The 26,374-nt window shown below is 42.4% G+C and overlaps 1 protein-coding gene and 1 pseudogene across 1 annotated transcript; one reads left to right on the top strand and one right to left on the bottom strand.

Annotated features, from left to right (window-relative positions):
- Positions 1-15,743: 15,743 nt before the first annotated feature.
- On the bottom strand, positions 15,744-19,042 carry LOC146550415 (uncharacterized). The gene has a single exon (XM_085259948.1). It carries the CDS (start codon positions 18,532-18,534, stop codon positions 16,273-16,275), a length of 2,262 nt encoding a protein of 753 aa, XP_085116074.1. The 5' UTR covers positions 18,535-19,042; the 3' UTR covers positions 15,744-16,272.
- A 2,079-nt stretch (positions 19,043-21,121) lies between these two features.
- LOC146550416 (tonsoku-like protein) lies at positions 21,122-25,755 on the top strand (annotated as a pseudogene).
- Positions 25,756-26,374: the final 619 nt, after the last annotated feature.

A 26,374-nucleotide genomic window follows, 5' to 3' on the forward strand; every position in this document is an offset into this window, starting at 1 on the left:
GCTCCCAAAGCGCGTTCTCTACGCCGCGGCCTGCCCTATAATATATTTCAAGCGTTTACCACAACTGAGAGGTGAAAACTGCCGTTTCTTCGTCTTACAAAATGTTCTGTAACTCCAAAAGTACACGGACTGTCGACATCATTCTTTCACTGTAACAATCAGCAGGCTTTAATAAAAAAGGGAAAAAAAAATCAAGGCGGTTTTCAGGTCTCTAAAGAAAAATACATCTAGGAGATATGAGGAGTTGAAAACGCCTCTGTTACAGAATTTCAGCTGTCATTTTCACTCAAGTCTCCATAGACTTTGAATGTGGACGTTTTTTAACTGTGTTGCTTCGAGGCCATTTGCGAGAAAACGGCAACTCCTACAATAATGACAGTGCCATTTTGTTAAAGGCAAGAAAAATACCTACATTTTGATGTATAATTTGTGTTAATGAAGGCAAAATTGAGCGTTTGTTCGGACATGAAGAAGAGATTGAGAAAGCGACAATGCATGGTGTGTTTGGCGTCCATAGCAACCATAACAACCAATATTGATTGATGGAAGAGATTTTGAGACAGGGGTAAAAAAAAAAAAAAAGGCAGAGAGAGCCCATTCTGTAGGCTCGCCTGTAGGCTTCTAGCAAGCGTAGCAAGTGAATTTCAGAGCCAGGGATTTTTTTTTTTTTTTTTTTTTTTTTTTTGTCCCCAGCATATGGTCCGCATGGGATTCGAACCACTGCCCTCTGTCCTCAATCTCTGCCATGGGGCCTGTCACGTTCCCATGAGCCACTCGGCGGCCCGGAATGACAGGGCAAAAGTGCTATATTTAAAGTGCACACCTGCGCAGCCGCACCCCAATTTTCGGCTCTTTTTCATTAGCTGGACACCAGGCCTTATCTAGTCAGCCGTTCCAACCACATCCCTGCCAATGTGTGCCTACGTCAAGCTGCATACAAGTGTAACGCTCACAATTTTCTGCTATCACTCTAAGGCAACTTAAGTGTTAGTGACGTCACACCTATGCGCCACTGCCCTCTGTGGAGAATGGGAGAAATGTGCTTGCACCTCAACCTATGGACTCAGACGGACATTCAATCATCATCTTCCTCACTCAAGGTAACCTTATGGCTTGTAGGAACACTGCACGTGTATGATAAGACTGTAGCCGTTCAACCGGCCCTCGTAAGGTTGCTGAAGACAGTGAACACCGTGGAATTCTCAGTATCACTGTGGCCCTGGGTTTTTCCACTGTCCTGCTAAGTGCTTATGTAATTGTAACCAACATAGGAGAGAGACGTAACATCGTGGAAGAGACATAAAGTGAGTAAAAACGATCTAAATGCATTTAGAATATATTTAGAACTACAAATTACACTTTTCTTAGCAATTATTGTTTTTTATGTCAAGCTTCAAGCTAGCTTCTTTATTGGGGCTTGGGACCAGCAAAAGTGACCCGAAATTTGGTCTTTAAGTCTGGTCATTAGCATGTCTGGACCCAAACTACACTGCAGGTCCCAAAGTCAAATGATCACTGAGAGTTAAAAATCTGTCTGAAGTTAGAAGTTAGCAGAGAGTTAGCTCACTAGTTTCCGTCTAAATATAATATACCAGGTTCTGACTGAGGGATTTCTAAAACAAATTAAAAGGCACAGCTCTGCTATCACTTCTGACATACATGAAGACAGGAAAGTAAGCAGCAGTGATGTTTGTAGGGTTACTGAAGTTTGGCTTGCTGGTATATAGTGATGTGCTATGTGACTAGCGAAACAGCTATGTTAGCATAACATTAACACAGTGATGAAGGGGAACTTTTTTCCACTGGATAAGAATTAAGGTGAGGGTTCCCGATGGTTAGGGACAAATGCAGTGGCATGGCAGGATGCTGTAAACGGACCAAACTTCAGTCAAGAGAACAACTGAGATAATCCATCCACATACAGGTTAGTCATTAATGTGCTGCTGCATTGCCTGGGCTGTAGTTACATGGTAAGGTTTTAAAAACTGAGCTTTAAAATGAATAGTTGTAATAAAAACTGAGAGAGGCCGACAGTGATCACTTACTTTTTGTAAGGGGCTTGTTGAGATTAAATAGAACAAGTTACAAAGCATTAAAACATGTTAAAAACACAACAGCCTTATTAAACGCAGAGTAGTTTGGGCCCAGAAGTAGGATTGATCACGTCATCACTTAAAGACCGGATAGACACATGGTGGAGTTACTTTGTTGTGTTTGTGTGTGTTTTTAAGTAGTTTTAAACTTTGTGATCCACAACAGGTAACAGTAAAAGATGAACATTTTTAAGCATAATGCTGTTACCAAACTACATTAATGGCCCAAAAACAGACCATAGAAAAAACCGTGGCTATGTGAAAAAAAATGATGACAACTAGTCCTAATTCAGGCTAATTGTTTTTTTGTTTTTTTGTTTTGTTTTCTTCCGACATCCCTCCACACACACAGGCTGTGCTGGCTCACAGAAAGAGTGGGTCATCAACATTATCAGGCAGCTGGTGTTCATAGCAAGCCTCACCAGACAGCTTCAGTCCATATCGGATGTACAGGATGGAGTTAAGGCTCTGCAAGGACATCTGATTTGTAAGTTTGCTTTTTACCACACTCATCTGGGCCAAGAGTAGAGGAAACTGCCTTATCTTCTGCAGCTGGAATTCAAAACAAGTATTTGAACTCGGACACGGCCTGCAGATTAGACTGGGTTTGTTTGGTTTTTCTTTTTCGTGCTTTTCCCACTTTTCTAGCTTGTTGTGCCCTTTTTCTTTCAGGATCTGCAGTTTCCTCCCTGTCCAGTAGAGGCCTCTCTCAGAGAAAGAACAGCTTGGGGATGCAGATGATGACGATTGGAGATCAGACACACCGCCCCCACCTCTCCTTATCCATGCTTAGGTCAGAAGTGGAATGCTCTTTTGCTGTTTGTTAGTTACGGATGGAGTAACACTAACTAAGGAAATACACACAACACAGTGATTGTGAATAAGTCACTCCAAGTGTGAAAAGGTGATAGTCAGAGTGAGACTACACATGAATTATTCAGGAAATGCACACTCAGTGAGAGAATAACTATAATTCAGTGTCACTAGGGGATATAACTTGAAGATGATGTGTCTTCATTTCTGATTCATTTTGAACAGTGATGAATGTGGAAGTAAATGAGCGCGAGCTGATCAAAACGGGCGAGCTGTTTTTACATATTTCTGCAGCCTGGATGCCGTGGGCTTTGTCCACGAGTAAAAGATGACATCGCCCATTTCGGATCTTATATATAGTTATACCTTGGTGTTTTGTAGCATCACCTGACAAACTTTTACTTTCCTGATGTTTAGACTTTCTGATCCCTCCACAGACTCTGCTTTGTCTTTCTACAAAGAGTTGACGACATTAAATACAGATGTTTTAACAGTGCTTGAATGTTTTATTTTGTTTACTCTAGCCTCCAACTCAAACTTTGGTTGCTCCTATGCCCACGTCACTTCCTCCACCAATCAGAATGAGGGTCCGGGTTCAGGAAGACGTCTTCCTGATCCCAGTTCCACAAAGGTCGGTGAAAAGTTTTAAGTTTGAGCAGTACATAAAAATAAATCCCAATCTGATTGGTATAGTGTTTTTTTTGTTGTTGTTTTGTTTTGTTTTTAATTTCTGTTTAATCACCGGTCATTGCTCTGCATCCCAGTGAGGCCAACTCCTGCTCTGTGTCGTGGCTGTGTGAGCAGGCAGCTCAGCGTTACTACCAGAAATGTGGCCTCCTGCCTCGTCTCTCTCTGCAGAAAGAAGGCGCTCTGCTCTCCCCGCAGGACCAGCTACTGGCCGTCCTGCACACAAATGAAGAGGTGAGGTTGGATTTAAAAAAAAAAAAAACCTCAGTGGTTTTATGTTTATTTGGGTTTAGCAAATCAATATTGAAGTCTCCACAAATGAAAACTTTTTTGCGAGCTATTTCAATAAATGTTTCTTCTATCCAGTCTTTAAATGTCTCAATACTACTACCTGGAGCTCTGTATATACAGCTAATGATTACATTTTTACTTTTTTCTTTACAAATTTCAACTGTAATACATTCTAGTACATTATCAATCACCATCGTCATCTTTTCCACCACATTAAATTTCAAGGATTTGTCCACATACAAGGCCACTCCTCCTCCTCCTTTGTTTCGCCTAGTTATAAATGTGAATTCATAACCCTCCAGTTCAAAGTCTGTTCCTTTTTCCATATTGATCCAAGTTTCTGATAAGGCAATGACACTAAATGGATGTGAAAACTGGTTAAGATATTCTTTGATATGACTAAAATTAGCATAGAGACTTCTACAGTTAAAGTGGATAATTGATAATTTATTCTCAGTTTTAATCCTCTGATTGTAGTCTTTATTTGTATAGTAGCAGCAATTGTTATTGTTAGATGAGAAAAAGTTGTTGTCTGGATCTATTTCATATTCCAAGTCGTGTGTATTGTGATCCATATAGTTAAATGTTTTCAGTTCCAATTGATCATATTCTGCAACTGTCTGACTGATGCAGCTGATTCTTCCAGATGTATCTGAGTTCTTCCTTCCAGTGTGTGTCATAAGTGAGTGTGTGGTTGTCTGTTACCTTGTTTGCCGTCCAGATCGTGTTGCTCACTGATATTTTTCGAGATCCGCCATATTTTTAATGGTCAGAACTTTGGCTTCCTCTGGTGATCCGTTTAGTTTAATGAATATTTTGCAGTTCGTCGTCCAAGTGCCTTGGATTTTTCCCAGCTTCTTAAGGTGTCGCGCTTTTTTGGCTATTTCAGCGTTGTGTTTGGTTAGATGTTCATTGATAAAGACATTAGATCCTTTTAATTTTCTTCCTTGTTTCAGCAGCGTAATCTTGTGCTTTCGATTTACAAACCTTAATAATAATAGCCGGTATGTTGCCGTTCCTCCTGGGAAGAGGGTGGCATGCTTCGACAGAGTTACAGTCCAGGGCAATCCCTTTGGACCGCAGGAAAGCAGCCACCTGTTGTTCCGTGGAGCTAATGTCAAGCTCTCCAGGTTCCTCGTTGCTGTCAGCGGTCACCGCCTGAGCGTATGACCGGGGTTTAATATGGAGCCCAGTGATGATGACGTCGTTTATCCTGGAGTATTGTTCCAGGTCAGCGACCTTACTTTCCAGGTATGCAATCTTTTTATCTTTTTCGGCATTTTGGATGCTTTTTACATAGCCCGGCTGCTCCGTCTCTAATTCTGCAGGGTATGATGACTGTTATTTAAAGCTACTAATTAAAGTGTTTATTTAGATTAAAACTTATCATACAAAACATGCACTCAAAAAAGGTGCATCTAAACAAACCTGTTTGAATCAACAGGCCTCTGTACCCTATGTTGCAAACAGTTTTGTTAAACTATATAAAAAACATGAATTTATCTTGCTGGAGAGCACATAATACACACGACAGATTACACATCCAAGCTTTAATCATCATGTCATGCCTGTGGGAGTTACCTGGAAAAAATGCAAAGACTGACTTAACATTAGAGGAAGGCATGTTGTCCAACATCGGTCTAAGGTGTGAGTGAACCAGTTTTTTGGTTGTCACTATGCAGTTTAATAATTCCTACACAAACTAATGGGAACATATCTGATAAAAAATATCATACTGTAAACAATCCTTAGTTTTTAATTTTTGTTATAGGAGGGAACATATGTGGTATTTTAGCATCAGACACTTTCACGGCTGCGCAGCAGTCGTGTGGTGAATTGAGAAAAGGATCCAAAATGCAGGCACTGGCTGGGGTGCGAGTGAATGTTTATTTACAGAGGTGATAAGGTGACAAAAACAGGAGGAGCAGAGCGGGGAGCAAACAAACCTAAACTGGGGAAACCTAAAGAAGTCAACTTAAACCAAACACTAGTGATGTGACGTTCTGTATCGAGGCTTCGAAGCTTGTGTCGAGTAATTGAGGGGGCGTTTCCGCGATGCGCGTATTGAGGCTTGCTTCATTTATGGGAAGAGCTGAAAATGATGACGTCCGAAGCCTCGCTGCCCGGCTGTACCACGTGACTGGTTCATGAAGTGGTTCGAACTTTGTCGCGAGATATGACAGCAATATAAACCCCTCAGACTTCATTCAAAATGTAGGTGTTTGATGGAGAGTTGCGGTTAGTGAGAGTTTGGAGACAGTTTGGAGGTTTATGAGAGTGAGGAGAGAAAGTCAGGAGAGAATGGAGCCAGCTAAGAAGAGGAGGATGTCCTCCCCTGTGTGGGAACATTTTGATTTTATTCCTCCCAACAAGGTATGTAAATTTCTACAGAAGATGTATTTTCATAATAATGATGGTGCAATACAATTTATGTTAAGCGGCTTTACTTTTGTACAAGGTGAAGTGTTTGCTATGTGCCAGGGAGCTGGGATATAACAACAACACCTCATCCATGCTTAGGCACTACAGAGCTTTGCATGAGAATAAGGGGAACACCAATTGTGGAGCAAGACCAGGTGAGCCATCAAATGCAATGATAATATAGGATGCAGTAATGTTACTAAATGATATAACAATATTATACAACTGTAATACGTTCCGTGTGTGATATTTATATTTGTGCTTTGTCTTTATTGTCTTTCCTCAGGAGAACAATCTCCAATAGATGAAGACCTGGTTAGCATGGTGATTGAGGACTCCCAGCCATTTAGCATTGTGGAGGACAAAGGATTCAAAAGATTTGTGAAATCATTAAATCCTAGCTATGTTCTCCCCACTAAAAGGTCATAAAAGCAGTGAAAATTTAGTTTTTACAGAATAAAACGTGGGCAGGACTGAGGCTCAAAGCCTCAGTGTGTAGCTGTCCATACCTCAACGTTACAAAAGCACAACCACTGTCCACACCCCCAACCACACCTCACCTCACAGTAAATGATCATTTCCATTTTAAGCATTTCCAAATGATCATTTTCCATACTGCCAGTATAAATATACACAGTATGCTGCCATCAATACAATATAGATGTTTTACACACTCCTTTTGTTGTTGACATTTACAGGCTGTGTGCAAAAGGCCACACTCTTCAAATTCATGCCAACTAATATTTTTACGTCCAGTAGGTGTCCTAATAGAGCAAATGAAGCTTCAAGAAGCTTTGCACTGGAGTGAACCAATTGGATGAAAAGCTTCAGTGCTTCATGAAGCTTCATCTGCCCATCACTACCAAACACGCACGGGAGGAGGAACAAAATGCACAAAGAAAGATGGCGGAGAGACGCAGACTGAACACCAGGTTACACAGAATTATGCAGACGGACATGGAGTTAAACAGACGACGCAACAGAGAGCACAGGAAAACACAGGGCTTAAATACACGGGGAGTAATCAGGGAATGGGCCACAGGAGGGAGACACAGCTGGGAGAAATTAGGCTAACGAGACAGGGGAGTGGTAAAACTGAACACACTGACATGAAACATGAACTTTCAGAATAAAACAGGACAGAGAACCAGACAGGGCACTGAACTTGACAGGCGGACTCATAAGTAGACACAATAACACCGAGGACAGACAGAGGGAACACAGAAGTGGGAGCAGGCAGGTAAAGAACAGAAACCTAACAAATGGCAAAATCACAGCAGAATACATACTCGGAATGAACAAAAGCATAAGGCAACACAGACTCAGGACCATGACAGACACTTAGTTTTCTGTTTTCTGATGAAGTGGTTCATTTGTGCAGATGATGCCTTAATTTAACGAAAACACAAATCAGACACCAGCTCACAACCTTAAACATGATTATTGTGCTAGCAATTGGGTGTGATCCAGTGATGGATTCATGATTAGCTAACAATGAGGAATGGCAGGGATATTTTTCTTTAGCAAAAGAAACAATAAAACAATGAAAAGACCTCAGGAGACATAAAACTGTTTTACTGGCAAAATATCAAAACTAAAGCCAATAACTTTGCTGATTTTCTCTATCTGTGCAATATTGATTAAGGTTACTGCTCTTTAAGGTAAATATCAAAACTATTACACTGTTTAATCCACACCAATGCATCATATTCTGTAAATGTCCAGTTTTGTTTATTGATCTAAGCCTGAACAGCGACGCGTAGTGTCCAGTAGAGGGCTCTGTTGTTTAGTTAGCGGCAAGCTGCACTTCCAGCTCAGACCGGTTTTTGTGGCGCACATGTCCCAGTAGGCAGCTCTCAATGAAGCGTGAAGCAGCGTGATACCGGACTCTAGCAAAATTAACAATTTGCAGCCCTTGGAATGCGGAGCGAGGTACATGTTTTAAGTTGTATTTGTTTGCTTAACTGATATTTTGTTGTATTTTCTGCATTATTTGAGTTCATATTTGTAATAAGCGTCTAAGAAAATGTATTTTGTGTTTCTGTTTAGTTTTCACGGTGCATTGGTGCACCTGGCGCACTGTTAGATTCTGAATGAATCTCAAAGTAAAAATTACTGCACCCGTCGAGGCTCTCTCTATTTCTTCCTTGGTCCGAGGGACTGCTACAGTGAAAACTCGATCGCTGAGTGAAGGCTACTTGCTAGCTCCCATGCCAGATGAGTGCAGTCCGTGCCACGAGGTGGGTCCGTGTGTCAGCTGTGAGATATTTCTACACCAGTCAAGATCATCTTTGCTTCGTCGCCTACCTCCCCTTTGAACTCTGATGGTTACTTTACGAAGGTGCAGGTATTATGCCCATTAAGGACTTTGCTGATAACAAAGTTAAAATGTCTGCACACTAATTCAGAATTACTTGCCTTAAATATTTTTGTGGTTACAGCCTTAAAGGTATACTGCATTGCACTGAGTAATTACAATCTTTAAATTGTATGGGTTTATTCTTCTTGAAAGTAACGTATATCAGCGGTATTTACAGTTACATTTTGTCTAATATGTGGGTGCTAATCTGTTTATTTATGTGATGTAAACGTCTGATGTGAGCATTGTTTCCAAAAGTAACACTCACGTAAGTTTAAGTCCAGACGTTATCGCATAGAGCAACATACACATTACAGTAACAAAATGTTGAACGCTGCTGAAGAAGCCGACGACTCAGAGCAACAAGGAGTAAGATCCAGCAATCGTGAAAGGCATTTAACTGAAAAGGGTAAAGAAATGCAGGAATATGAGGCAAAGAAAAATGAGAAGGCATTTAACAAAGCTTATGACACTTGGAAGAAGGCAGCTAAAGAAATCAGAACAAAGCTGAAAACTTTCTGCTCACCTGAAGAGCTAAACAATGCCAGTCATGACATAAGAGACAAGCACGCTGTAGTACAACAGCATTATGAACCCATTCGCCGCAGCCAATCCATGACGCCAGACATTGTTAAGCGAATGGATGCTTGTGCAGTGCTTACAATTGACATTTGTGAAGTTGTTGCTAAACGACAGGAAAATATCGATCAGCTCTTTAACGATCGCCTTGAAAAGGAAAGAGTACGAGTGATGTTAAACAAAAGGGACTATGGTTCTGTGTTTGGTGATACAAAAACTGAAACGTCGTTCCCAGAGGGTTCAGTTGCACGCTCAAAGGCAGATTCTACTGGCAGTCGTGAGGTGGAAGCAGAAGCTGAACTTGCAGCCAAAGTGGAACAAGCAAAGGCCACACAAGAAATATTGGCACAGGAAACCAAGATCAGCCAAATGGAAAATGAGTGGAAAATAAAGGAAGTGGAAACAAAGGCAAAGTTGGAGGAGGAAAAGACTAAACTTCAACAGTTAAAGGCAGACAGCGAAGTGAAAGTAGCAGCTGCACGAGTAAGAGCCCTTAGCGCTCAAAATGACATTGAAAGCCATGATCAAGTGTCCTGCTACAACTTAGAAAATTCCGCAAATCTCCCCAACATCGCACCACGGCTCTCTTTAAATCCACAAGCACCAACATTTAGACCTCACAATACTACTCCAGAACGTGAAGAACTTAGCTTAGTTCAAGCCCTCGCCAGCTCTCTTACCCTAAACAGGCTTCCTGTACCTGAGCCCACCATCTTTAGTGGCGACCCCCTAAAGTTTATGGATTGGAAGGTATCCTTTATGGCACTAATTGGTGACAAACCTTTACCTGTGTGTGAGAAAATGTTGTATCTAAAGAGCTATCTTGCAGGTGAAGCACGAAAGGCAGTAGAGGGATATTTTTTCCGCAACAGTGAGCAGGCATACGCAGGCATTTGGAGCGTTTTAGAGGAAAGGTATGGCAGCCCATTTGTTATTCAAAGAGCCTTTAGGGCTAAACTCACAAAATGGCCTAGAATAGCTGCCAATGATCCTAAAGCACTGAGGGAGTTTGCAGATTTTCTCCAAAGCTGTGCAGAGGCTATCCCTCAAGTCAAAGGCCTAGAGATCCTTAATGATTGTGAGGAAAATCACAAGCTTCTAAGAAAACTGCCTGAGTGGATAGTGCAGAGATGGAGCCGCATTGTGGTGGAGGAGCTAGACAAAAGCCAAGACTACCCCAACTTCGCTCGCTTTACAAAGTTCATACAAAATGAAGCTAAAGTAGTTTTCAATCCTGTTGCCTCACCATTCCTAATAAACGAAAGGGCATCAGAAGAGCGGCACGTTAAAAGAGCGAAGGCACTCAGTACTACCATCCAACCAAAGTCTCCACCAATCCCAGTATCTATTTCTAGACCTAAACCCCCATGTTTGTTTTGCAAAGAAGAATCGCACGGCATAGCTAAGTGTCCTGCTTTTGCAGCGAAAACTAGTGATGACAAGAAAGTTTTCATTCAAGAAAATCGTCTCTGCTTCGGGTGTTTGAGAAGGGGTCATGTAACCAAAGAATGCAGAGGACGTCACTCCTGTAGTAAGTGTGGTCGGCGTCACCCCACCTGTCTACACACAGAAAGAGTGAATGAACCTAAAGAAAGGAAAACTGAGGATTCTAAATCCCCAGATGAAGGTGCAAACAAGGAAGTGCATAATGTTATGACTCATGTACTAACAAGGAAACCATCTTCCACATCCAGCATAGTACCAGTATTTGTGTCAGTTGCATCTGAGCCTGAGAAAGAAATACTTACATATGCCCTGCTTGATACCCAGAGTGACTCATCCTTTATTTTAGAGGATTTGGCCTTAGAACTAAATGTAGACGCCCAACCAGTGCAGTTAAAGCTTAGCACCATGACTTCCGTCGACACAGTCGTTGCAAGTAAACTTGCCAACAACTTACAGGTGCGTGGGTTTGATTCTGAGACTCGTGTCCGAATAGAACACGTCTACTCTCGTGACTTTATCCCAGTTGACAAGTCTCATATCCCTACCAAGGAAACGGCACTTCAGTGGCCACACCTTGAAGGCTTAGCTAACAAGTTACAGCCATTACAGAACTGTGAAGTAGGTCTATTGATTGGTTATGACTGCCCATCAGCACTAGCCCCCCTAGAGATCGTCACAGGCAAAATAAACGAACCTTTCGCACAAAGAACCCTACTAGGATGGAGTATTATTGGTTCTGGTAATCCTCACCTAGACAGAGAAGGTAACCAGAGTTATGTGCACAGGATCACAGTCAAAGAAATGCCCATACCATCAGCCACAGAAGTACTCAAAGTCCTAGAGACTGACTTTAATGAGAGAAACTATGAGGATAAGTATGTATCACAGGATGATGTTCGCTTCATACAAATCCTCAGTGATACAATAAAACAAAGACCAGATGGGCACTATGAGATGCCGCTTCCCTTCAAGGGCAATGATCCACCAGCGCTTCCCAACAATAAGAAGTTAGCCACAGTCCGACTGCAACACCTGAAGAAAAGGCTAAAGGCTGATAAACAGTATCATGAACATTACTGTTCCTTTATGAGAGACATTATCAGCAGTGGTGATGCAGAATTAGCACCTCCTTTGTCTGAAGGCAAGACTGCATGGTACATCCCACACCATGGGGTATATCACCCGAAAAAACCAGCCAAGCTAAGAGTTGTCTTTGACTGTTCAGCAAAATTTCTCGGTGTCTCATTAAACGACACTCTTCTCACAGGTCCAGATATGATCAACTCATTGGTGGGGGTACTCTGTCGTTTCAGAAAGGAAAATGTAGCCATAATCTGTGATATCGAGAGAATGTTCCACCAGTTCTCTGTTTGTCCAGACATGCGCAACTATCTGAGATTTCTGTGGTGGCAGGATGGACAATTAGACAAAGAACCCAGAGAGTACAGAATGGCTGTACATCTATTCGGTGCCAGTTCATCCCCTGGATGTGCTAATTTCGGCCTGAAATATTTGGCACAACAGTACAGAGCAGACTATCCTAAGGCCTCAGAGTTTGTTGAACAGAACTTTTATGTAGACGATGGTCTAACTAGTGTCCCATCAGTTAAAGAGGCACAAGAACTCATCACCGAAACACAAGCACTTTGTAGACTTGGCGGTCTACATCTGCACAAGTTCAACTCAAACCAAAGTGATGCGCTTTCCCAGCTGGAACCCTCAGACAGAGCAGACACCACAGAACCGCTCGATTTCGAACCTGACACAACAGCTGAAGGCCATGTGCTCGGCATCCAGTGGTCAATCAAAAATGACACTTTCAGTTTCAAAATAAACACTAAGGACCAACCTCCTACTCGCCGGAGCATACTGTCAGTGATCTCATCCCTGTACGACCCACTAGGGTTCGTAGCTCCCTTCACCTTAAGAGGCAAAGGTATCCTACAGGAACTGTGTCGCAGAGGCATTGAATGGGATGACCCCCTTCCTGACAACTTACGTTCACGGTGGGAGGACTGGAAAGATGGGTTGGAAAGACTAAAATCGGTTGCAGTGCCTAGATGTTACCACCCACCAGAACTAACAGACATTGTAAAGGTGGAACTGCACCACTTTTGTGATGCTAGTGATTTAGGATATGGTGCATGCTCCTATATTAGGTACCTCAGCAACGAGAAGGTCCACTGTAGTCTTGTTATGGCTAAGGCAAGAGTCGCACCTACCAAGGTCACAAGTATCCCGCGATTAGAACTCTCAGCCGCAGTCACATCAGCTAGAATGAGCAGCATGCTAAAAGCAGAGCTTCAGATGTGCATTAATGAAGAGTTCTTTTGGACTGACTCCCAAGTAGTCTTAGCTTATATTAACAATGAGGCACGACGGTTCCACGTCTTCGTTGCCAACCGTGTTCAGTTAATTAGGCAAACTACAGATCCCAGACAGTGGCACTACATTGACACAGCTCAGAATCCTGCAGATTACGCCTCTAGAGGGCTCAGTGCATCAGAAATCATGTCAACATGTTGGTTGTCTGGTCCAAAGTTTCTGAAGGAACATGACATTTCATATGCACCCAGCCCCTCAGCTGTGTTGTTAGTAGGGGATCCAGAAGTCAAAGCAGTCAAAGCTCTCACAACTCAAACAAATGAACAAGACAATATCCTCAGCCGTTTGTCAAGGTTTTCAAGCTGGTCAATGCTCCTTAAAGTGGTTGCAAGGATAAAAAGATTGAGATCCGGCAAAGCCCAGTATGGAAACTTTGTAACAGTAGATGAACGGAAAACAGCTGCTGACACAGTAATAAAGCTCCTTCAGCAGCAGGCCTTTTCTCAAGAGATGGAAGTGTTGAAGGTGGGAGATAACCTTCCGAGTTCAAGTCCCCTGTTTAGAGTAGATCCAGTACTAGATCAAGGACTTCTCCGTGTTGGAGGAAGACTGAAGAAGTCAACACTCTGTCAGGGACTTAAGCACCCCATCATCCTCCCAAAGGACCATCACATTACAAAGTTGATCATTGCTCATTTTCATGCACAGATTTGTCATCAAGGTAGAAGCCAAACTCTCATGGAAATCAGATCGAACGGATTTTGGGTGATTGGTGGGAGCAAGGAAGTTGCAAAACTAATAAGTAAATGTGTTCAATGTCGAAAACTAAGACGTTCACCAGAAGAACAACGCATGTCTGAACTTCCAAAGGAACGAGTTGAAATCTCAGATCCTTTCATGTATTGTGGAATGGACTGTTTCGGACCATTTGTCACAAAACAAGGTCGCAAAGAGCATAAAAGATACGGACTCCTCTTTACATGTCTTTCCTCACGTGCAGTCCACATTGAGATGCTTGAGGATCTTTCTACTGACTCTTTCATCAACGCTCTGAGATGTTTCATCAGCTTAAGAGGAGCTGTTTGTAAGTTGTACAGTGACCAGGGTACAAACTTTATTGGAGCCAAAAATGAGCTAAGAGAGTCTCTTAAACAATGTGACATGGATGCCTTAGAAGCATTCCTTGCCAATAAACAGTGTGAGTTCGTCTTCAATGCCCCATCTGCTAGCCATGCCGGAGGTGTGTGGGAACGACAGATTCGAACCATCCGCAATGTTCTCAATGCCACCATTGCTCAATGCCAAGGCAGGCTGGATGACAGCTCTCTAAGAACTCTATTCTATGAGGCGATGTTTATAGTTAATGGTCGACCACTGAGCGTCGATGGAATCAATGATCCTAAATCTCCTGAACCTCTAACTCCAAATCACCTCATATTGATGAAATCAAAGGTTGCACTGCCTCCACCAGGAAAGTTTGTGAAAGAGGACTTATATGCAAGGAAACGTTGGCGCAGAGTCCAGTATCTCACTGAGCAGTTTTGGAGTAGATGGAAAAGAGAGTACCTTCTGAACATATCTATGAGACAGAAATGGCACCTACCACGTCGAAATCTTAAAGTCAATGACATAGTCATTATCAAAGAAGACATGCTTCCCAGAAATCAGTGGCAACTGGCTCGAGTGGTTGAAGCACCAGAAGAAGATGACGGTTTGGTCCGCAGAGTCAAGCTTCAAGTTGGCGATCGAGGCTTAATAAAGAAGCAGGGAACAGCACACAAACCTCACGTAGTTGAGCGACCTGTTCAAAAGCTTGTAGTTCTATTAGAAAATAACTAATTGATGTTTCAATCAATACTTTCACATCAGGCGTATTTTGCGAAAGTTTATTGATGATGTATTTGAAATTGTGTTCGTTCTTGTAGTAATGTCCATATGTTAAAGCTGGAAATCATGTAAAGAATGTTGTTTGTTATACATGATTTGGTGGGAGTGTAAATGTCCAGTTTTGTTTATTGATCTAAGCCTGAACAGCGACGCGTAGTGTCCAGTAGAGGGCTCTGTTGTTTAGTTAGCGGCAAGCTGCACTTCCAGCTCAGACCGGTTTTTGTGGCGCACATGTCCCAGTAGGCAGCTCTCAATGAAGCGTGAAGCAGCGTGATACCGGACTCTAGCAAAATTAACAATTTGCAGCCCTTGGAATGCGGAGCGAGGTACATGTTTTAAGTTGTATTTGTTTGCTTAACTGATATTTTGTTGTATTTTCTGCATTATTTGAGTTCATATTTGTAATAAGCGTCTAAGAAAATGTATTTTGTGTTTCTGTTTAGTTTTCACGGTGCATTGGTGCACCTCAGCACTGTTAGATTCTGAATGAATCTCAAAGTAAAAATTACTGCACCCGTCGAGGCTCTCTCTATTTCTTCCTTGGTCCGAGGGACTGCTACATATTCTGTAAAATCATATTTTTGTATATGTTGTCCTGTGAGGACATCTGATCTCTGAAAAAACAACTGTTAACAAAGCTGGAAAAACAAACCCACATCTTGATCCTTAAAAAAACATATTAATATGTATCTTAATAACAAAAACAATCACAGCTCAAATAAAAGGCTTCAGCCTACTAATATTAGTTCATAAAATACATTCTCTGCGCCAAAAGTGATGAGTTAAGGTGCCCATGGAGGCAAGGGTGCCACCAGGCATTTGGCCCCGGGGCAGACCCAAGACAGGCTGGAGAGATTATATCTCTCGGCTGGCCTGGGAACGCCTTGGTGTTCATATTTATATTAATATTCTTATTCTTCTATGACAAAAAGTACAAGTGTTCATTTAAGGAAATAAACAGAGCAGTAAGAGATATTTTTCAATTTTTTTTATTTTATTTTTGATTTGCCACCAATTACATGTTTTTATTTGTAATTTTTGTAGTGCTCCATGCTATGTGAACCCCTCACCTGATGTTTTATGTTTATTAGTTTAGTTTAGATTCTAAACTATCAACCCCAACAATCGAATGATCTCCTTTAATAGCAAGCGCTGGGCAACGGTGGAAAGGAAAAACTCCCTTATAAAAAGGGAGAAACCTTTGACAGAACCAGGCTAAGAAAGGGGCAGCCATCTGTCATGACTGGTTGGGGGGTGAGAGGCAGAGGAAAAGAAAAAAGAGAGCACACGTTAGCTATATGTTGCTCACATTGCCTAAAATGAACAACGTATGGTTTTCTGGACTGTGAAAGAAATGTCTCAAGTCAGTTTTCAGTGACGTGACTGAAGACTTTTCTGGATGGCCGTGCGGATGCTTGTCAGAAACAGTTCATTTCCTTTCTTGGAGAAACGAACTCCGTTGTGTAAAAAAATGGAGTTGTCAAAAAACCTGATGTGCGGATGCTCAATAATCACTCCATCGAAGCGGTCGACAGCCTTTCTAATGCTGGCATTCACAGTCTTCCTGTCCTTATTGATTTCGCCTGGATTTCCATATATCCACACTTGACGCTCATTGATGGATGAATATGCAATTGTCATTGAGGGGAACTCTGTGTGCAATTGCATCAATTCCTTCTCAATGACAGAAGAAAGTTCATAAGCAGAAAAGAGTCCCAAATCATTGCCCCCAGCATGGATTACCAGTATGTCAGGTGGGCTCTGTGTGGATAGCTCCTTATAAAAACAAGGAAGGACTCCCCCCCAGCGCATTCCTCGTTTGCCAAACCACTGGACTTTGGTATTAAGTCCGAAATTTTCTCCGAAAATCTCTTTTGCTTCACCCTTGGCTCGTCTAATGTAACTGGACCCAATGATCCACACGTTTGTTTCTCTCTGGTCTTCTGGGCTCTCTTTCTTTTTCGGTGTGTTTTCACAGGTGTTGGTATCGCTCAAGGCCGTATCGTTTGTTTTCTGACCTGGGAGTCGGATAGTCCTGGACCAGGGACTTTTTTGGATGCTCTGTGTCACTACTGATTGTTCTGGCCTCTTGTTGTCTTTCAGTGTGTTTTCAGATGTTTTGGTATCACCCAAGGTCATATCGTTCATTGTTTTAACTAGGTGTTGGATATTCTTTGGCGGAAAACTTTTTCGGATGCTCTGTGTCACTGCTGCTTGTTCTGGCCTCTTGTTGTCTTTCAGTGTGTTTTCAGAGGTTTTGGTATCACTCAAGGTCATATTGTCCATTTTCTCAACTAGTTGTTGGATAGTCCTTGACGAAGAACTTTTCTGGATGCTCTGTGTCACTGCTGCTTGTTCTGGCCTCTTGTTGTCTTTCAGTGTGTTTTCAGAGGTTTTGGTATCACTCAAGGTCATATTGTCCATTTTCTCAACTACGTGTTGGATAGTCCTTGACGAAGAACTTTTCTGGATGCTCTGTGTCACTGCTGCTTGTTCTGGCCTCTTGTTGTATTTTGGAGTGTTTTCAGAGGTTATGGTATCACTCGAGGTCGTAACGTCCATTTTCTCAACTAGTTGTTGGAAAGTCCTTGGCGCATAACTTTTCTGGATGCTCTGTGTCACTGCTGCTTGTTCTGGCCTCTTGTTGTATTTTGGAGTGTTTTCAGAGGTTATGGTATCACTCGAGGTCGTAACGTCCATTTTCTCAACTAGTTGTTGGAAAGTCCTTGGCGCATAACTTTTCTGGATGCTCTGTGTCACTGCTGCTTGTTCTGGCCTCTTGTTGTATTTTGGAGTGTTTTCAGAGGTTATGGTATCACTCGAGGTCGTAACGTTAATTTTCTCAACTACGTGTCGGATATTCCTTGACAAAGAACTTTTCTGGATGCTCTGTGTCACTGCTGCTTGTTCTGGCCTCTTGTTGTATTTTGGAGTGTTTTCAGAGGTTATGGTATCACTCGAGGTCGTAACGTCCATTTTCTCAACTACGTGTTGGATAGTCCTTGACGAAGAACTTTTCTGGATGCTCTGTGTCACTGCTGCTTGTTCTGGCCTCTTGTTGTATTTTGGAGTGTTTTCAGAGGTTATGGTATCACTCGAGGTCGTAACGTCCATTTTCTCAACTACGTGTTGGAAAGTCCTTGGCGCATAACTTTTCTGGATGCTCTGTGTCACTGCTGCTTGTTCTGGACTCTTGTTGTCTTTTGGTGTGTTTTGAGAGGTTTTGGTATCACTCAAGTTCATATTGTTCTTTTTCTGAACTTGGAGTTGGATAGTCCTTGAAGAAGAACCTTTTTGGATGCTCGGAGTCACTGCTGTTTCTTTTTTCTCAGTGTCTATTCTCATCCTCTTTCTCTCTGGAGAGTAGCTCTCAGAGTTGTTTTTGCTGCCTTTTGAAATCTGACTGTATCGTCTTTTCAACACAGTTTTTTCTTCACAGATTCGTCTCTTTTTCCTTGGTGGAGAGCAGCTGTCGGGACTTCTGCAATTCTGTGCAGCATAATCCGGGCCTCGCTTCCTCTTGAGTGGAAGCTGGAAATGTGTTTCTTCAGAATTTGGCTCTGGATTTTGGTGGTCCATTGTAGTAAAGCCAGCGTAAGCTTGTTGACTTTTGCCGTGTTTACTCTGAGACATGTTAGAGTGTTGATGAAGTGACTGTGTTAAAGGTTCAACTGTTTTAAAATGTTTCTCAGGTTTACCTTTGAATGCTGCAATCTTGAGTGTTGCAAATAAACTGACTGAAAGTTTGGGATTCTTACCCCTACTTATAGATTCACTACTATGACATCATAATGATGTCATAACAAAATGTAACAGTAACATTCTTTTTTCTTCTTCTTTCTTTTAAATTTGGTGTTATTGTCTATAGGGCTTTGGAACGTGATGTCACGGGAGGGGGCGTGGCCTCCGGGCACCATTCTAGCAGGCCAAACAAAGGTACGGTGGCCCTGAGAGGCCAAACGGACTGCAACTTCAGAAAACACTTGCAAAAAGAAAAATGCTGCAAAAAGAAAAACACTTGCAAAAAGAAAAATGCTGCAAAAAGAAAAACGCTGCAAAAGCACACACAACACAACGGAAATAGGAAAAAAATACAACAGAAATGTTTCTGGGGAGACAATAACCGGACGCACCAGTTGCACGAACCAAAACATGCTAACAAGTGCACTGGGACTGGGAGACACTTCAAAGAAGTGGAGTGGCCAAAGAGTAAACTTTCAAAAGTAAGTTCTGAATAATATGTCACTTATTTATGTGCTAATGTTTAATAATGAGGAACATTAGAACATTACTGTTGGCCACATGCCGGCAAAGTTATGTGACATTAGCGATGTTTGTACTTTCAGCATTTACTTTGTTTTAAAGCCTTTACTTTATACGCCAGATAGTCGACCTTAATCTTACAGAGAATCTGATGATTTTGTGGATAATTAAAGTCAGTCATATATCCACAAACACAACAGGCTGAAAGTCAGTGATGCTGCTCGGTTTGCAGTCCTGAATATTACGGAACAAGCAGGATTCACTGCACTGTTAATGTTTTGCAAGTGTTTTCTGAAGTTGCAGTCCGTTTGGCCTCTCAGGGCCACCGTAGCTTCCCGATGGTTAGGGAAAAATGCAGTGGCATGGCAGGATGCTGTAAACGGACCAAATTTCAGTCAAGAGAACAACTGAGATAATCCATCCACATACAGGTTAGTCATTAATGTGCTGCTGCATTGCCTGGGCTGTAGTTACATGGTAAGGTTTTAAAAACTGAGCTTTAAAATGAATAGTTGTAATAAAAACTGAGAGAGGCCGACAGTGATCACTTACTTTTTGTAAGGGGCTTGTTGAGATTAAATAGAACAAGTTACAAAGCATTAAAACATGTTAAAAACACAACAGCCTTATTAAACGCAGAGTAGTTTGGGCCCAGAAGTAGGATTGATCACGTCATCACTTAAAGACCGGATAGACACATGGTGGAGTTACTTTGTTGTGTTTGTGTGTGTTTTTAAGTAGTTTTAAACTTTGTGATCCACAACAGGTAACAGTAAAAGATGAACATTTTTAAGCATAATGCTGTTACCAAACTACATTAATGGCCCAAAAACAGACCATAGAAAAAACCGTGGCTATGTGAAAAAAAATGATGACAACTAGTCCTAATTCAGGCTAATTGTTTTTTTGTTTTGTTTTTTTCCCGACATCCCTCCACACACACAGGCTGTGCTGGCTCACAGAAAGAGTGGGTCATCAACATTATCAGGCAGCTGGTGTTCATAGCAAGCCTCACCAGACAGCTTCAGTCCATATCGGATGTACAGGATGGAGTTAAGGCTCTGCAAGGACATCTGATTTGTAAGTTTGCTTTTTACCACACTCATCTGGGCCAAGAGTAGAGGAAACTGCCTTATCTTCTGCAGCTGGAATTCAAAACAAGTATTTGAACTCGGACACGGCCTGCAGATTAGACTGGGTTTGTTTGGTTTTTCTTTTTCGTGCTTTTCCCACTTTTCTAGCTTGTTGTGCCCTTTTTCTTTCAGGATCTGCAGTTTCCTCCCTGTCCAGTAGAGGCCTCTCTCAGAGAAAGAACAGCTTGGGGATGCAGATGATGACGATTGGAGATCAGACACACCGCCCCCACCTCTCCTTATCCATGCTTAGGTCAGAAGTGGAATGCTCTTTTGCTGTTTGTTAGTTACGGATGGAGTAACACTAACTAAGGAAATACACACAACACAGTGATTGTGAATAAGTCACTCCAAGTGTGAAAAGGTGATAGTCAGAGTGAGACTACACATGAATTATTCAGGAAATGCACACTCAGTGAGAGAATAACTATAATTCAGTGTCACTAGGGGATATAACTTGAAGATGATGTGTCTTCATTTCTGATTCATTTTGAACAGTGATGAATGTGGAAGTAAATGAGCGCGAGCTGATCAAAACGGGCGAGCTGTTTTTACATATTTCTGCAGCCTGGATGCCGTGGGCTTTGTCCAGGAGTAAAAGATGACATCGCCCATTTCGGATCTTATATATAGTTATACCTTGGTGTTTTGTAGCATCACCTGACAAACTTTTACTTTCCTGATGTTTAGACTTTCTGATCCCTCCACAGACTCTGCTTTGTCTTTCTACAAAGAGTTGACGACATTAAATACAGATGTTTTAACAGTGCTTGAATGTTTTATTTTGTTTACTCTAGCCTCCAACTCAAACTTTGGTTGCTCCTATGCCCACGTCACTTCCTCCACCAATCAGAATGAGGGTCCGGGTTCAGGAAGACGTCTTCCTGATCCCAGTTCCACAAAGGTCGGTGAAAAGTTTTAAGTTTGAGCAGTACATAAAAATAAATCCCAATCTGATTGGTATAGTGTTTTTTTGTTGTTGTTGTTGTTGTTGTTGTTGTTGTTTTTAATTTCTGTTTAATCGCCGGTCATTGCTCTGCATCCCAGTGAGGCCAACTCCTGCTCTGTGTCGTGGCTGTGTGAGCAGGCAGCTCAGCGTTACTACCAGAAATGTGGCCTCCTGCCTCGTCTCTCTCTGCAGAAAGAAGGCGCTCTGCTCTCCCCGCAGGACCAGCTACTGGCCGTCCTGCACACAAATGAAGAGGTGAGGTGACACTGAGGAGAGCCAGAAGTGACCATACTTGGACCACAGACAATTTAAAAGATGCTGAAGACTACCATGATTGGTTGATGAAGTCTGATCACGAGTGTTTAAGACAAATGTTGTCACCGTTGCTATCTTGGATTTAAAAAAAACAAAACAACCCACAGTGACAAGAGGACGGCTATGACTGTGAAACAGCTTGCATGTCAGCCAGTGAGCATACTCCTTTTCTTAGGCAAAGTATGGCCAAAATTCATAAAATAGACTTTCTCATAGACAAAGAGGTCTTTTCATTAAATCACTGATAGAAGGAATGGAGGTTCTAGGTCCTTCCACAATGACTTCATCTTTCTTACCCAGATGAGGCGTGCAGGTTTTAGACTGTATGATTCTGGTAAGAAGGTGAAGGGCTGATTATGTTAACAAGCTGCCTGAGAAACTACAATCTGAGAAACTGTAAAGATTAGAACCATTTCTATTACCAGACTGGATGCTGACTTGCTTTTGGAGCCAGCTTCCAGAAGACACTGAAGGAATCACAGTTTTTGGGATTGAATCCTTGGCTTCACTTTCCCGCACCAGTGCAGGATAACTGATGGGTTTGTGTTGTGGGTTCTGGCTGACGTTTGCTCGTGGGGATCTCCCTCCTCTCCCTGAGCGATACAAGAAGGCCTGTCAAAGTCTAGCAGTGGGTGAGCAACACAGAGGAAATGCATTATAAAACGGACACATGTGCATTCTTGTATTCTGTTATGAAGTACCATCTCTTTCTACCTGTAGATGAGAACAAGCGTGTCTCCCGGCTATGTGAGGTTCGGGACCAGGGTTCCTCCGTGTCAGGACTCCAAATGTCTCGGTTTGGCCGCCTCTTCCCTCAGCCCGCTCCTCCGTGCCCTAAAACTTCAGGCCAGCCTCACGGAGCTGCGAATTTCTGGAAACCGTATGTCTGACGACCTTCTCCCTGAGCTGATTGCCACAACGCTCACCATGCCTCGTCTGCAGCTGCTGGACATTTCTGCCAACTGCATTACAGGGGACGGCCTGGAGAAGGCTGTAAATGCTTTAAAGGGACAGAGTGCACCTGCATTCCCGGTAAGGGCCTCAGCTAGCCAATAGTGGCAGCTCCAGGTTTACCATCTAACCTGTATTTAAGTACCTCTGGTCTTAATAACTACCTTAGATCTTAATAACAAGCTAACCTGATTCATATCAATGATATCTGTCAGAGAGAATTGGCTCTCGTGATCATTTGCTTTTTCTGCTCGTTTCCACTCAAAGTGCCTGGAGGAGCTGGACCTCAGTATGAACCCACTGGGGGACGGCGTGTCTGAGTCTCTGTCCTGTCTGCTGTCCTGCTGCCCTGTGCTAGCCAAGCGGTCTCTGCAGGTCTCACTGCTCATTTCCTTCAGCAGCATCGACTGCTGCTAGCCAGCGCGCTCACAGGTGACTCTCTAACAAGCAGCTGACTGAAGCCTTAAGCTTCACTGAACTCCCATCCATAAGCAAAACTGCAACTAACTTTACATCTTCTGAACGTTCAGGCACAGGCCATTTGAAAGCAGTGTGCCTGTCCCTCAATCCCCTGGGCTCCACCGGCTTTGAGCTGGTGTTAAAGACTCTGCCCCTCCACTGCCTCCCACACGTGGACCTGTCAGCTGTCTGCAGAGGGCCTGCTGATTACCCGGCACTGGAACACCTCGCCAAAGTCCTGTCACAGGTGTGCACGCAAAAATCATGCAATGTCATTTATTGTCGAAAGATATAATTGTGCAATCAGGTTAAGACTTTTGTGTTTTTGCAGGACGAGTGCTCTCTGACCCACCTCAGCCTGGCTGCAAATGGGCTGACAGACAGCAGTGTAGCTACCTTGGCGAGGTGTGTGTGTGTGTGTGAGGGCGTCATTTCTACGGCTCAGTTATTACTCATGTTAGTGGGGCTTTGCCTTTGTTTAAATTGTCACTCTTTACTGGCCTGTTGGACTTTTTCTTATTATTTCACAGGTGCCTCTCGTCGTGTCCCACACTGGTGAGTCTGAATCTGTCAGGAAATCCGTCTGTTACATCAGTGGGACTTCACAACATCCTGGCGTCTGTCAGAGAGGCCCGTCGACCACTGACACTTCTAAACCTCGAAGGTATGTCTGAACTTGGAGATACTCCATGGAGTTCCTTTTTTTTTCTAAAGCTATTCTTAGATTCACCGTTTCACACTAATTCACAATTTGGATTTCTTTGATGTTTTTATCACCTGTGCAAAGTTGTACTTGGCAACAGTTTCTTTCTTGCTATCAGTGCGTTTCCTTTTGACGCATTTCTAAGTTTGAACATTTAGTATGTATGCACAGAGGTGTTACATGATGATTACACACACAGACATTACAATATAGAAGTGTGGTTTAAAGATTTAAAAAAAAGATTAGCTGTGAATTAATTTTCCATTTTATGGAGCAGAAAACATTGCTGAACGCTAGCTAACAGGCTACATTTGGATGTCAAATATTTATAGGGGGGAAAATGGAAATTATGGATATGAAATAAAATGATTCTTTGTTGCTTAACCTGCAGGTTGTCAGGTCTCTGGCCCCTGGGAGAGTCAAGACCTGGACAGTTTGTCAGAGCTGGTCCAGGATATCCGTCTTTGCTCTCAGACCCTCAACAAGCTGGACCGACAGACCTTGAAGCAGAGCTGGGACAGGACTCAGTCACACGGACACTTTCTCGACCGAAACTCCAAGTGCCTCCTCTCTGCCACCTCTACTTGAGGGTGGCAGGTGTGTTCATAATAAATAATTAATAATGAATTATTAATTTCCTAATAATTCATAATAAAAGTGGTCATTTTTATAAACATTTTGTTTAATGAGGCTACACCAAAAAGAAACAAGATAAAAACAAAATAAAGTGACATGGCGTCCACCGACAGTCTGTGGATAGCTTGTGTTTTATGCATTTTTGTCTGCCTTATTTATACATGTAAAGCTCTGTATCTGTATAAAGAGTTTGTGTTAGTGTGTGAGAGGTTTTGTGTCACAATGGTCCTGTTTTGTAGGATTTGATTTAAAAAAACAAACATAATTAAAGTAACCAACGATGCTATACGTTGACATCGTTCTTTCACTGTAAGACAAAGCAGGCTATGGTGAATAATCACAGCGATTTTCAGCTCTGAAGAAATCTATCTAGGAGCTATGACAGTGTAAAGACACCCTGCAATTTTAAATGTGTGGCGACATTTGAATGAGGCGCGTACCAGTAGAGGGAGCCAACGCACCACGAATGGTACACAGCCACAGATGCGCTTTGTGCAATGTATTTGTGACATGCAGGAGTGTCCGCAAAGAAATGTGGATAAGTTGTAAATCAAAAGCTAAAGAGCTCATTCTTGCACTGTTTTGATCAGAACACACGTGGGAATGTTCAAGTGTTGAGAATTTGTAATTATAAAGTGAATTAGGGAACGATATTAGATACTGCCACTGGCTAGATTTCAACCTGGGTCTCTCGCTCCCAAAGCGCGTTCTCTACGCCGCGGCCTGCCCTATAATATATTTCAAGCGTTTACCACAACTGAGAGGTGAAAACTGCCGTTTCTTCGTCTTACAAAATGTTCTGTAACTCCAAAAGTACACGGACTGTCGACATCATTCTTTCACTGTAACAATCAGCAGGCTTTAATAAAAAAGGGAAAAAAAATCAAGGCGGTTTTCAGGTCTCTAAAGAAAAATACATCTAGGAGATATGAGGAGTTGAAAACGCCTCTGTTACAGAATTTCAGCTGTCATTTTCACTCAAGTCTCCATAGACTTTGAATGTGGACATTTTTTAACTGTGTTGCTTCGAGGCCATTTGCGAGAAAACGGCAACTCCTACAATAATGACAGTGCCATTTTGTTAAAGGCAAGAAAAATACCTACATTTTGATGTATAATTTGTGTTAATGAAGGCAAAATTGAGCGTTTGTTCGGACATGAAGAAGAGATTGAGAAAGCGACAATGCATGGTGTGTTTGGCGTCCATAGCAACCATAACAACCAATATTGATTGATGGAAGAGATTTTGAGACAGGGGTAAAAAAAAAAAAAAGGCAGAGAGAGCCCATTCTGTAGGCTCGCCTGTAGGCTTCTAGCAAGCGTAGCAAGTGAATTTCAGAGCCAGGGATTTTTTTTTTTTTTTTTTTTTTTTTTTTTGTGTCCCCAGCATATGGTCCGCATGGGATTCGAACCACTGCCCTCTGTCCTCAATCTCTGCCATGGGGCCTGTCACGTTCCCATGAGCCACTCGGCGGCCCGGAATGACAGGGCAAAAGTGCTATATTTAAAGTGCACACCTGCGCAGCCGCACCCCAATTTTCGGCTCTTTTTCATTAGCTGGACACCAGGCCTTATCTAGTCAGCCGTTCCAACCACATCCCTGCCAATGTGTGCCTACGTCAAGCCGCATACAAGTGTAACGCTCACAATTTTCTGCTATCACTCTAAGGCAACTTAAGTGTTAGTGACGTCACACCTATGCGCCACTGCCCTCTGTGGAGAATGGGAGAAATGTGCTTGCACCTCAACCTATGGACTCAGACGGACATTCAATCATCATCTTCCTCACTCAAGGTAACCTTATGGCTTGTAGGAACACTGCACGTGTATGATAAGACTGTAGCCGTTCAACCGGCCCTCGTAAGGTTGCTGAAGACAGTGAACACCGTGGAATTCTCAGTATCACTGTGGCCCTGGGTTTTTCCACTGTCCTGCTAAGTGCTTATGTAATTGTAACCAACATAGGAGAGAGACGTAACATCGTGGAAGAGACATAAAGTGAGTAAAAACGATCTAAATGCATTTAGAATATATTTAGAACTACAAATTACACTTTTCTTAGCA

The sequence above is a fragment of the Mchenga conophoros genome, linkage group LG20 (assembly GCF_057382185.1).
Source record: "Mchenga conophoros isolate Kocher_MC1m ecotype Shallow Benthic linkage group LG20, M_conophoros_male_GT1.1, whole genome shotgun sequence".
Lineage (NCBI taxonomy): Eukaryota > Metazoa > Chordata > Actinopteri > Cichliformes > Cichlidae > Mchenga > Mchenga conophoros.

Bases quoted from the DNA above. Each gene is read 5' to 3' on its own strand.
- LOC146550415 (XM_085259948.1), bottom strand. From the start codon at position 18,534: ATGTCTCAGAGTAAACACGGCAAAAGTCAACAAGCTTACGCTGGCTTT.